Raw genomic sequence first — 13,037 nt, 5'->3', positions numbered from 1 at the left:
TTGAAATTAGTGCTTGCTGTGAGGCTAGAAAATGGGCTGTCAAAAAAATACAACAATAGTATGTTCTAGACCAAAACCAATGGTTGCAAAGAGCGGACAAGGATCTGCAAGAAGAAAGGGAACATTTCTGTCTGTTTTCAATTAGAATATCAAATAAGTTGACTTCCTAAACAACATTTTTTACATTGTTATTTTTCAATCAATGAATTGATTTACTTTCTCTTTTCCCTTCCACCTTTCCTTTTTCTTATGGAAAAACTGTGCATGGATCAAGATAATAAAAGTCACTTTTGTAACAGTCTAGGGAATCAAGATAATGGTTTCATTTGCTAGTATCTTTAAGAGTAGTTGAAATTATATAAAATTCAAGATGGCATTGTAGAGTAAAGCACTCTGTGTTTTGTTGCTGGACTATAGGAGGAAGCATATGTTTGCCTCTAGGAAAATAAGCATTTTGCCAAGAGACTTCTTCATTGAATGTTTCTTTTCAAGAGGCCTAGTATTCTGGAGATTTTTTTTTCTATTGTGGAACTCCCATGTACCATTAAATGCGATTATTATTTTGATGAATAAGCACAGCTGGCATTTCTTTTCAATATCTGATTGCCGCCTTTTTGAGCTGTAAACGTGCTGTTGTCAAGAGATTAGCCTTTGGGGTAGCAAGTTAAATTGTTCATTTGTACTAATCGCCAGACAGGACAGAAGAATAGAGATAAACTGGTTAGATAGACTGTTCCAAATGGTGTATGAACTTCTTCAGTTTGCTTGTTACGAAATAAAGCTTAAAAAAGTTGCTTTCACAAGCATCGAAGCTTAAGCATGTCACTGTGACTGTGCATTAGAGGATTGGTTAAAATTCAGATTTTACAATTTTAAAGAGTCTGGTTTGTTTTTCAAAAACTGATTTAATAGCTGTTGCCCTGTGACCTTCAGATATGAAGGTTTCACATGCCTGTGTCAAAGTGCCTGGTTGAAGACAGGGAAAGGCTAGGTAGTTACGTTGGCTTTGGCAAATTTTCAGGCAGGCTACAAGAGGGGTCCTGGTGTTCCAGCTATTTAATCTGTCCTGCCTTCCTCTCTGCAGTGGGAAAAGTCTGGCATTGACCAGACAGGTTTAAATATGAACTACCTGGAGGGGGACAAACATAACCAGAAACAAACTTCAGCTGGTTGTCTCTTCTTCCACTCTGACAGTGTACAATTAAGGATCCAATAACCGTGAGGTCTTGTATTTCACTGAATTATGTACGGGTTCTCTGCATTCCACCCTTACTGCTGGCATTTTGAGGATTCTTTGCAGTTAACTTGTGGAGACACATTCTTTTAATACAGGCAGAGCACTTCAGAAACTGAAACTAAAATAGCTTTCTATTTTATAGTACATGAAACAAATTAGTACCAAGCTTAATTACAGCACTGAGGTGGGAATGTGTCATGAAAGGCAGAACAAACTTTTGTCCTCATCAGTTCAATTTGGGAATACTCTAATGTTAAGCATCCTTATTTTATTAATTTATTGAAGTAATTAAAGTTGATCAGCCTTTTCATTCTTTCCTTCATATGCTAGTTAGCTTTCTTTATAGAAATGCAGATAGCTTAGGAAACTTAATACTGTAATGTCAGAAGATACTTGATCAAACTCTGTAATGTAGTTCAGAATCAACCGTGCATCTTCAGTAGACAGCACTTGATTGACACTTATTTTAATGTTAATAGAATTATTTAGCAAATATTCTTAGAAAAGTATGTAAATGCAAATTACACAGCTCTTGGTGTCCTCGGGTATCGTTTACTTGTTGAAGGACATATGCATGAAACTTATATTGTTCAGAGGTATGTACATTTTTTCTGTGCTTTACAGTATCAGGAGAAGATGTAAATATGCTCACAGGTTGTGTTATAGTCTGGATATATTGTTCTGATTCAAGTGTTTTTCTTCTTCAGCTTTGGCAAGCGTTCTGCAGGAAGCTTCAGGCGTGGCTGTGAATGCATTGTTTTGGAGCCATCTGAAATGATTGTGGTAAGAATTTCATTCAGTTGCTTTCAAATTTTACAGACCAGCTTTGGTAATATTTCAACTTCCAATAAAACCTGGAGTCTTCAGTTTTGCACATTATCTTTTTATAAATCTAAGATGTCATACGTAACTTTCTTGCATTCTTTGCACACATACTTGCATTATTTGAGTGATAAAGGCATCTTGTAATGTTTACAATATTTCTTGTCAAATTGAAGCTTTCTTGTGCTAGGAAAGTAACAGAACAGTTTGTGGGTTTTTATTTTTGTTTTGTTTTTGTTTTCTTAAAGCGGCTTTATTATTAAAGGTAGGCATAGGTGCTTTAAAGTATTAACCTCAGGTTACCTTGAGTAATTAGTGTTTGATTGAATTAAATTTATTCTCAGCTGCCTGAGGTTTAGGAAGCACTGTGAACGTTTTAAAATTCTACCCGCTTTCTGCGTGAAGGTTATTTTGTTAGCGGTATCTGCTTTAGTCCAGTGGCAGAACAGCATCGTCTCTGATCTTCATCTCTATCTAAAAACCTAAAACTTCGGTTTGGTTTTTCCTCTGTCACTGGGATAGCAATCAGCTCATAATACAGGCATGACAATTATCTAAGCCATATATAGGTCATAGTCCAGATATAGGCTGTGACACTAAACACTTTTTTTCCTAAAAAGTGACTGTTTCTGTAAAACTTGCATAAGCGCAGGAGATTGTGGCACAGCTTTAGGCTTGTGGAAGAGATCAGGTTGCTTGTTTAAAGTTGATTGCTATAAAAAAAAAGAAGTAGCTGTTTAACTTACCTTCATGCAAATGCAAGACTTGCTTTTGTGGGCTCTAAGCTCTTCGTGATTTCACTGTAAACAAAAAAAGATGGCTGTGTAATGGTAGCTTTTTCTGTGAGATGTTTGATGATGTATCTCCCCCTTCCAATTCTAAGTAAAAAAGACATTTTACAAAGCTAATACTACATAGTAGGAGACAGAGAAGGCATATGTGAGAAATGCCAGTTGCCTTTTTTTACTATCACTAACTAAAGCTTTCTGTAACTTTACTTCGTTTACATCTGGACTGATGGATAATGTTGGGTCAGGGCCAGGTGCACCCACATGTGCTTCTTCAGTCTTAAAAAAACCCCGCAAAAACTACCTCTGGAGTTTTGGGAAAGCTGAAATGAAAAACTTCAGGGAAGATACCAAGTGACAAATAGAGACTAGTATGGAAGCTACCAAGTACTTTCTCATGCCACTTTTTGCAATGAGTGGCGAAATGTTTGTATTTTTAAAGAGTAAGAATGGAAGGAAGGGATAATTTTGAAACGTGGTTGTTTTAAATTATTCAGTGGTGCAGTTCATACCAATGTGTATTTATATATTTATTTATTTATAGTAGTGGCTTCACTCAGTGCTAAAAATGCAGGAAATTCAAAGCTAACTGTTGTGTTTTGAAAAATAGGATTTAGCATCATAGAATGGTTTGGGTTGGAAAGGACCTTAGGATCACTAGTTCCAACTCCCAGGCAATAGGCAGGAACACCTCCCGCTATATCAGGCTGCTGAAGGTCTTGTCCAGCCTGTCCTTGAACACTCTCAGGGATGGAGAACTTGCAGCTTTGTTGGACAGCCTGTCAGTGCCTCCCCACCTTCAAAGTAAAGAAATTCTTCCTTATATCCAACCTTAATCTCCCATGTTGAAGTTTAAACACATTACCCCTTACAGTCCCTGATGTAAGAGAGTCCCTCTCTTCTTGTGTTTCTTATAAGAAGAAACATTTCTTTGGGGAAATGACACTCTTTTGCATTTATTGTAGGTTGATTATATGGATGAAAATGAGGAGTATTTTCAGCGTCAAGCTTCTCATAGGCAGTCTCGAAGAAGATTTAGGAAAATCAACCAAAAAGGAGAGCGACAAACGATTATTGATACTGTTGACCCTTATCCCGTGGGGAAGCCACCTCTACCTAGAGGCTACCATACGGTAAGCTGTTTGTATTTATGGTTTCCCAGAACATAAACAGGAAAATTACTGAAAATAAACCAAGCAGAATGGCTAAACTTGCAGGTATCTTTAAAAAGTGTGCTTCTGTAGGGAGGTTTACCCTTAAAATGGTATAAATTTGACTTCATCAGTATATGAACATGTGTGCACCTTAAATCTTAGTTCAGAGTTGAAAGCATGTTTCTTATGGTGTGAACGTCATGTATGATTTCTTAATGTTCCAGTCATTATTTGAAATTGTGAAAGAAACTATGTTCTCATTTCCTTTTTCTATTAAGTTACAGTACAAATAGTTCAGTGTACAGTGTTAAAATGTCAGTTAGTGAAGCATTCTTTGACATATAACAGTTGTTGCCTGAAAAGCACTGTGCTGCATTGCAGCAGGCCAAAATCTTAGATTAAATATGTTATTTATTTCTGGAATCCAGAATTTAAATGTCAAATTACTTTTACTGGTGTCTGCCTCAAGAGCCTTTTTCACTTGATTTCAGTGAGCTGCATAGTTTGCCCATCATCAAGGAGATCATTTGGTCATTTCACTTGATATCTTCTTTTGGGGTAATCTTCAGTGTTGAAAGTTTTCAGGCTTTCTCTTGAGATTAAAATAAAATGCTAATTAAGATTAATTCTATGAAACATTTTATATGGCTTTTAAATTGAGAAAAGCTCTATTAGATTAATGTATTTGTTTGGTATTGATTTCAACTGTAAGCAAAAGACTAGAAAGGCTGTTTGTCTTTGGCTCTCGTTTATTTGTTTAGTTCTGCAAACCTTCTAGAACCATAAAGGCATGCGCATAAATAACTTTGTGCATATTTAATCTAATTGAGGTTATTGGGCTGAAATTTTGCACAGTATAAGCCACATGCATGTGAATTTGCAGGATTAAAGCTTTAGTGTTCTTAAAATGCTGTCTTTGATCCAATGCAGTTGTAGGTTTTCTCCATTTTTCCTTCTTTTTTGATATTCCTTGACTTGTTTGCCGGTTCCCTGTATATTCAGTGTGTGTCTCTAAGTGTGTAGATGTTTGATTACATCTGTTAATTATACAGGCTTTTCCTCATGAGCTGAATAATTACATTTTATGCCAACAATTTGTTTTTGTTTATACAACAGATTTTAATAGTTTAATTTTCAGTGCAGTTTTAATTGCCTCTAAACTTAAACTGAATTGAGCCAGTTCACTTGGTTTGAAGATGAAACACTTGTCTGTTTTTTGAAAAAGTAAATATGCAGTACTGACTTTGTAGGAATTACAGGAAGAATTACTTTTATTCATATTATTTATATGCGTATATTGTGCTTAGCGAACAGTTCTAGTGTGATTTTAATCTAACTTTAGAAGGGCAATATTTAGATTACAGACAGTGCCATTTGCATTTGTAGGTCCTTGCCTGTTGTATAAATTTCACTTTAGGTATGCTTAATGAGTTTTTGTAAACTTAACTGGTACTAAGAGCAAAAGTCCATTGTGTGCCATTCTGTTGTGCGAGTTTATAATGATTTTGTTTATGTGTTGGGAAATTCATTGCAAGCAAGATTTCATATTGAGTTGGAAGAGATTGCCAAATAAACTGTAAAATTTGCAATATTTACAGACAAATGCTGCTTTAAAAAGTGTAATATAATGCATATGACTGAATTTCCCCCCTCCCAAAGGAAATTGAATCAAATATGCTTGAATGAGTTTTACAATGTAGTCAAGACTCTCTGGTCCATTCCCTCCTATTTTTGCAGTATTTGGTGATCTTGTGTACGTTGCTTTTTCATACACAAGTAATAATATTTCAGCTGTTTTAACCATACATGTTAAAGGCTGCATTGTCTGTTCGCTCTTCTTATTTTATGTCCCTTGACCTCATTTTTTTTGATCTTATTTTCTTAAAAATTCACTGAAGAAAGCAGGGTTTTTTGAAACACATAGCTATTCAAAACATATTACATAGCACAGATCTTGTGGACTTTTTGCCCATCCATTCTTTGGTCAGTATCTGTAAAGGTCTCACTTTTGGTTCTACTTCTTCATTTTGGATAAAGAAAGAAGCATCTAAAACCAAGCAGATGTTCAGATATTGCGCTGAATAATGTGCTAAAGTAAAATGGGAAAAGAATTAATATGATGCATTTGTTTTCAAGTTTGCTCTTCCTTGTGAATGTGTTCTGGTTTAGTGTTAGGTACATGAGATTCAAAGTAAGAAAGCTGCTTTGATAGCACCCTCAAAAATCTTCACATATTTTCTTATATTTTGTTTTCTCTAAATCCATAGCTACCGGGTAGAATGATTTTTTTTTTTTTTTTTTTTTTTTGGTAATTTGTTCATGCTTTATTTGCAGTGGTCTCTGAATGCTTTCCTTCAGAAAGTTCAGACAGCCTTTTCTGAAGAAAACGTAGAGCATAACATAGAACTTACATGAAGATGCATGGCTGTGCTTCTCAAGAGTTAAATACAGTGCTCTCAGTTGTGGCATGGCTTTCTGCAACAGAGTCAACTTGTAGGGAGGATGATGGACCTTCATTAACATAATTTTAACATTATCTTCATAGTGGTGGAATGTACTATGGCATGTCTGATAATGTTCATCTTTTCCTTTCCTCCTTTATGGCATTCATTTCATTTTGGCTCACAGGAATGCACTAAACCTCAGGTATTGTAACTTACTGTGTATGGTCCACTAACAATTTACTTGTGGGTTTGCGGTGTGATATCATAATGCTGATGCAATGTTATGACTAAAATTGCCTTCTAGCCTTTGCTTTGATACTTCATCAGTCTCACTGTGATATAAAAATACTAATGTAAATGTGGAATTTGGTGACAGCTCAATGTCCCTTGCCCAGCTTGTCTGATCCTTGCTTTGATGTCTGTGATTTAGAGAAAATGGAGAACAATAAGCAAAAGGTATATTTAAAATACTTAGTGTTTGTCAGACTCTTTACTCAAGCATCTCTTCCATGACACAAAGGACTTAATTTTTGATTTTGATTTTGAAAGTAGTCCCCCTGTTGCTCTTTAGTTACCTTTATATAAGTAGAACAGGTGAATTATAGTGTGACAAGATGAGCACCAAAAGAGCAACAGAAAGATTCTGTTTGCTGGAAACTTGCAAGAGTGCTTCTTGTTTGTCTTCCATTATGATTATGTGCATAAAGAAGCTGGATTTTATAGACCCCAACGAAGTATGTGTAGTTGACCATTATTTGAAACACGCTTGTCAAGTTAGGGAGAAAAGTGTGCCCAGGTGTCTTTTGAATGGTATCAAGCCAAACAAAATACAGAAGTTTTGCCTGACATCTGTTCTCAAATGCAAAGTAATCTGAAGATCTGAGTGACATCTTTTAAAGTTAACTTGTATTTGTAGTTGCATTTGTCAATGCCACTACTGAGCATCCACCAAATACAACGCTTGATAAGAATGTGTCTTGTCAAACTTTTAAATGTCCACACTCTTATGTCTGAGAAATCTCTTGTGATAGAACTGAAAACAAATTAAAACTATTGTTTAGCTTCAAAATTCTTCTTTTTCTCAAACATTATTTTGGCCAATTCTGATATTTTATTAGGAAATGTGTTTATTTTAAAAGTTCCTTCTGTATCACATTGTGCTGTTCACTTCTTTATCTAAAAGACTTAGAGGGTTGAAATTTCAGTATGGTTCCAGTGTCACAGGCAAGTGACTTCTCTGCTGAAGTTCACCCTTTCTTCAATATGTATGGTGCAGTTGTTCTAGGAATCCAGTTCCTTATCTTCAGATCAGTGCTCACCAGTTTTCAATGGAATGATCCCAAGTAACCTATAGCTAAAACATTATGTCTAAGAGTAATAATGTGCTTCTCAAATTCTGATAGGAATTTGAAATACTTTGTAGCATTTTGATGTGTATCGCACTTAGGCATGTGACTTTTGGAACAAGTGTTGCTGATTTCTAGGGTAAGGAAATTAGAAACTTGATGTATGGGAATAAAATCAGTGTGCTTTATCAGACTGATAAAGTTGCATCCTTTTTGCCACCATTCCTATTTTGGTAAAATGGATCTGTTCTTTTTCAGGGAAGGAAAAGAAATCCTGATAAGTTTAGGTTGAGCTGATCTTACTTGAATCTGGAAAACCTTGCTTAGGTTTTTTTGACAGCAAATTTTTGCCTCTGCTTCTGATGTGTCAGAAACTGCCTTTAACAAGATTAATGTTAACACCTTCTTACTTAACAATAGAAATTGAATTTAACTTCTGAATATGAATGTTCTTTCAGTGTGTATCTATACTTGAGGCTACTTAATGTTTTCAATGAAAAGCACTTGTTTTGAGTGACTTGACTGAAAGAGTGTGGACCCATTTTTCTGGGTCCATGCTTTTTTCTGAGTACCTACATGGCTTTTCTGCTACTTTAGGCTGCTTGCACTTGTTTTGTTTTGTTTTGTTTTGTTTAAACCATAAAGTAGGATATTCATCAATGGAGTGAATTTAAATAAGGATAGACTTCTTTGTAGTATCTTTGTGCTAATAGACTTTGTAGCTGTTTCAGTGGGTCTGTGAGGTCATACCCAGCCTGAGTGTTGGTGAGCTGGTTATTTGGTATATAATGCATGACATATTTAGTGTAAATTGCAGAAGTTCGTAAAAGAAAAATAACTTTGTCTAAAATAAGATGTTGTTATTTAGTGGCATAGAGGTTATGAGTAGTAATTTATAACTCCCTGTTTTGTTATAGTCTGTATCTCCTGTGACTTAGACTTGGTATGTAAACTAAGATGCAAGCTTTTACTAGTCTGTACCATAGCCTTTTCTTTGCAAAAGGCAAAATATCAAAGCTTACTGGGGAATATTTATAGAGATGCAGGTAGGTTTGTAAAGAAAACACTGAAGCACCAGTGAATAGACCTGAACAAAAAGTATAGTGTGTGGTGCTTTACTCTATCCAAATCTGAATTAGTGAGAATCTTTCCAGATTTGAATTAGTTAACAGGCTTATGAAAATTGCTGCTTAGTGCATCCTCAGCCGATCTTTTTAAAGCCAGCTGCTGAAATCCCTGCAGAAGGTCTCTCTGCCTTTCAGTAGCCTCTTTTTATCCTATTCAGCTTGAGATTCACATGAGGTGACAATCCGTTTATCTGGTGTTGGAAGGAAATGAGCAGTGGGTATGGAGCCGTCAATAACTCCAGCTTCTTCCCCAAGTTACAGGCATGTAACAATTTTATCCTCATACACTGTGCTATAGAGCCAGTCATCATGCTGATGTGTTAAGGGTAGACAAGTATTGTCCTGGACTTTATTTGAAGGGAGTGACTGAAAATTTACATGAGAAGAGGGATGGAAATGAAACCATGTCTAATGTTGCTGAGTCAAGTCCCATCTGCAACCATGAATTCCTGAAAAAAAAAAATTAGTTCTTTTCTAGCTTTTTTTATATTATGTTTTAAAAAGTATTTAAACCTGCTCATGTAGTACTGAACTGTAGAAACCTTGCTTGCTGCCTTGGTCTTCTCTTATAGCTAATAGTTAGAGCAAAGCATTGGCAAAGTATCCTTTTTCCCTAGTAAAATTTGCATGCACGTTGTCTGCTGAGAGTCTAAAATTCCAGGATCGAAAATTTCTGTTCAGAATGTTCTGTTTTATGAAACAAATTTGCCTTTTCCTTTGTCTGCAAAATTACGTTTTAACAATCAACAAAGCTGTTATATGTCATATTTTTACGTTTAGGAAGGATTTAAAAAAATCTGAATTTTTTTCCTGTCTGAATTTCATGCCAAAGCCTAGTTGTTTTCCTTTATTCAGTGGATGTGGCTACTGAAGCGATGTGGAAGTTTACAAGATGAAAAGAAGTGGTTTCTTGTGGCTAATATAGTTGATGAAAATTCAAAAAAGCTAATTCTATTTTAGACTTTTATATATGTCCAGTACAATTTCAGATGGCACTTAATGTTAAAAACATTAAGCTCAATACAATTGCTTCTCTGCATGTATATTTATGTTTGTTATAAAATACATATTGCTGGATGTATTCCTATGGACCACTACAAATGATCATGAAATACCTTATGTGTGCTTGCTTCTCAACCGTGTAGACTTTACAGTTTTGTGTTATATCTTGATAGCAGCCTTCTAATATCTGTGGGGGGCCTACAAGAATGCTGAAGAGGGATTCTTCATCGGGGACTGTAGTGACAGGAAAAGGGGTGATGGTCAAACTTAAACAGAGGAAGTTCAGGTTAGATACAAGGAAGAAGTTCTTTACTGTTAGGGTGGTGAGGCACTGGAATGGGCTGCCCAGGGAAGTTGTGAATGCTCCATCCCTGGCAGTGTTCAAGGCCAGGTTGGACAGAGCTTTGGGCGACATGTTCCAGGGTGAGGTATCGCTGCCCATAGCAGGGGTTTGGAATTAGATGATCTTAAGGGCTTTTCCAACCCTAACCGTTCTATAATTCTATGATAAAATTTGTTCTTGTTAGTGCATTGTATTCTACACAGTAAACTGATGCCAAGAGAGTATTGTACTTAGTCATCTTTATTACATATAGAATTTTAGTTATTTTAGTTTGGATCAGTAGGAACAGTTTTCAGATAATCTACAAGAAATCAGTTTAAAAGAATGCTGTCAATCTTTCAAACCTGTAAATAGCTGCAGCTTTTAATGTTCCTGATGATTATTAGGATTACCTAGAACTTTCATTCCAATATAACTTCACTTAATAAAACAAAAAGCAACCCACAGAATCAATCTTGAATATTCACATTAAAAAAAAAAAAAAAAAAATAAAAGAAAAAAAAAAGCTTTCTTTTGGGAAGGAAGAATCAAATCTGAGTTTTCACCAACTCTAGGACAATTTGATACGGCAATGAAAAAGGAAATGTGGACACACTGAAAGCTTGACTTTATACAAGGATGTAAAGAATATGGAGAGATCATGGGGAAAAAGACCAATTTTTTTTAACATCCTTTATCTTGGAAGTATTAAGCAAGTCTTACTTAACGGAAGAAAGCTACAAACAGAAAAACTACTGGGTATCCTAATCAGGTACACTTGGTCATCAAAAACATTTGGGGAAGCAGGATGTTTAAGGGGTTTTGCTTTAGAGGCTTGCATGAGTTGTAGCAGCTGAACCTATTCAAATATATTTAATTTTTGAGCTCGATGCTAATTTAGTGTTCCCTCAGATAGTCCCTTTAGTCCCCCTCAGGAGAGGGGAAAAATATGAAGAGCAAAGAGAAAGGAAGCCAAGAAGGATCTGTTAAGTGGCATATGCAGAATGAAAGCAAAAAGGTCATCTCACTTGCATTCTGTTCTTGTTTCTGAAACAAATTAATGTAAGCAAAAGAAATGGTAATTCAGAACATAATTGTACACACACCTAAATTTACGTTGTATTGTATGGGAAGTAGCATGGTATGCCAGGGTGTTTTAATCACACTTTTACACAAAGAATGTGTCTCTTTGCTCAAACAGATTTCTTTAGTGATAACAAATTCAGTATAAAATAATTTATCTATTATTTATTTCTAGTGTTTATATTTGACATAAAATATACTGTACTGATTGTTCCATTAATAAAAAAAGGGGCTAGTTCTTAATGTCAAATGTGAGTGTCCTTTCACCAGGAATATTTGTTTAGTTGCTTTTGTTAATTTACAAAATTCAGTCTGCAGTTTCAAAAGTGACTGTTTTTATTATTGCATGATGGTGATAATATATTCATGATGTGGAATGAGATTGGTGCATACATCATACTAGGAAGTAGTACAAAATACTAAATATACGTAGGCTGTGTATATAATACTTGAACAGATGCAGTAATGCTAATTCCTGAAGTGTGTAACTATGTTATATTACATAAAACAGGTGTATTTTGAATTGAGACCCTGCAAGAATTGTGGGGTAATTTTGTCTGAAATGTGAAATTCCTGAGATGACTTGGACGGTTCCTATTAACCATTTTTTTGCATAGAAGTTGGGTGTTTCCGTGTGGGAACATCCACTCGTAATGTAATAATGACAATACATAATTCTTGCCCCTATGTTCTGTGTTTTGTGGCAAAAAACAACCTTTCAGCCTTTTTTCTTTCATTTGTGTTGTACTGTTTAAAGTTATGTATTATGTTATGTATTATAGTTAATATATGAGCAATGCTATCATTTTATTTTGTGTAGCACCCGAAGCAAAACAAAACTGTTAGTTCATAATCCTTTCAGTAATGTCTTCTGGCAAGCTAATGCAAAATTAATGACATGCAGTGTGTTATTTACTCAACTTGCAGCTTCTGTCAGAGGATGTCTATTTTTATGTATTACATCATCCCTGCTGCAGAACTCATATATCCATTGGGATTTACTGTTCTCCCGTTCCCTTTGGAAGGGCTCACATTGATGTCATAACTGTATTTGTAATTGTGATTAGATTTGGAAATTCAAAGAGAAACATTGAATCTATACAGTATTTTCTGCAACTGAAGTGTCAGTAATACTACCAAGTTTCTTGATTTTTAGATATATTGCTGGCACTAGGTCCTGTTTACAGCTTGTAGGGTTGCTAGTACTTTATGACCACACATATGTGAAACTTTGGTTAATGATAGCATAGATTTTCCAGAGTAGCATGATTTCTTTTGCTGTTACTGACTTGTGATATACTCTTTTATATTATATAAAAGATTGCATTTCAGAGATGTAGGGCATAAAACTAAATGTGAAGCTTGTCATCAAAGCAGAGAGTTATTCATGCAGAAGAAAATGAATTTTTCATAACTCTTTTCTAAACTGATCGTTGCATAATGTAACTAAATACAAATATTGGATTTCTACCACTTGAAGTTCTTGAGGAAGATTAAAAGTCACATACTCATGTTCTTAATTTTTTTTTTTAAATAGGATATGCTCATTAGTGTAAGGTTGTTCATTTAGAGACATTTTTGCCTATAAAGTGCGTATGGGAAAAGGGATCTGCCTATGCATTACGTTTGTGGAATACCAATAAAGGTCCTTTCAACACTGGCATTTCTATACAGATAAGCATCATGAGAGATAGCCCTAATGTAGACATTTG

The 13,037-nt window shown here is 35.2% G+C and overlaps 1 protein-coding gene across 1 annotated transcript in view; it reads left to right on the top strand.

The window, feature by feature from the left end:
- The window catches only part of RAPGEF2 (Rap guanine nucleotide exchange factor 2), a gene marked incomplete at both ends in the record, with an annotated part of 190,703 nt that overhangs the window by 98,037 nt on the left and 79,629 nt on the right, over positions 1–13,037 (top strand). The window contains 3 exon segments of the mRNA XM_080620366.1: positions 1,945–2,020; positions 3,813–3,980; positions 6,630–6,647. Coding sequence (XP_080476492.1) covers positions 1,945–2,020; positions 3,813–3,980; positions 6,630–6,647 — 262 coding nt within the window.

The sequence above is a fragment of the Psittacula echo genome, assembly GCF_963264785.1.
Source record: "Psittacula echo genome assembly, chromosome: 1".
NCBI lineage: Eukaryota > Metazoa > Chordata > Aves > Psittaciformes > Psittacidae > Psittacula > Psittacula echo.
The sequence above is the reverse complement of the archived record's forward strand: the minus strand, read 5'-3'. Positions and strand labels throughout refer to the sequence as shown.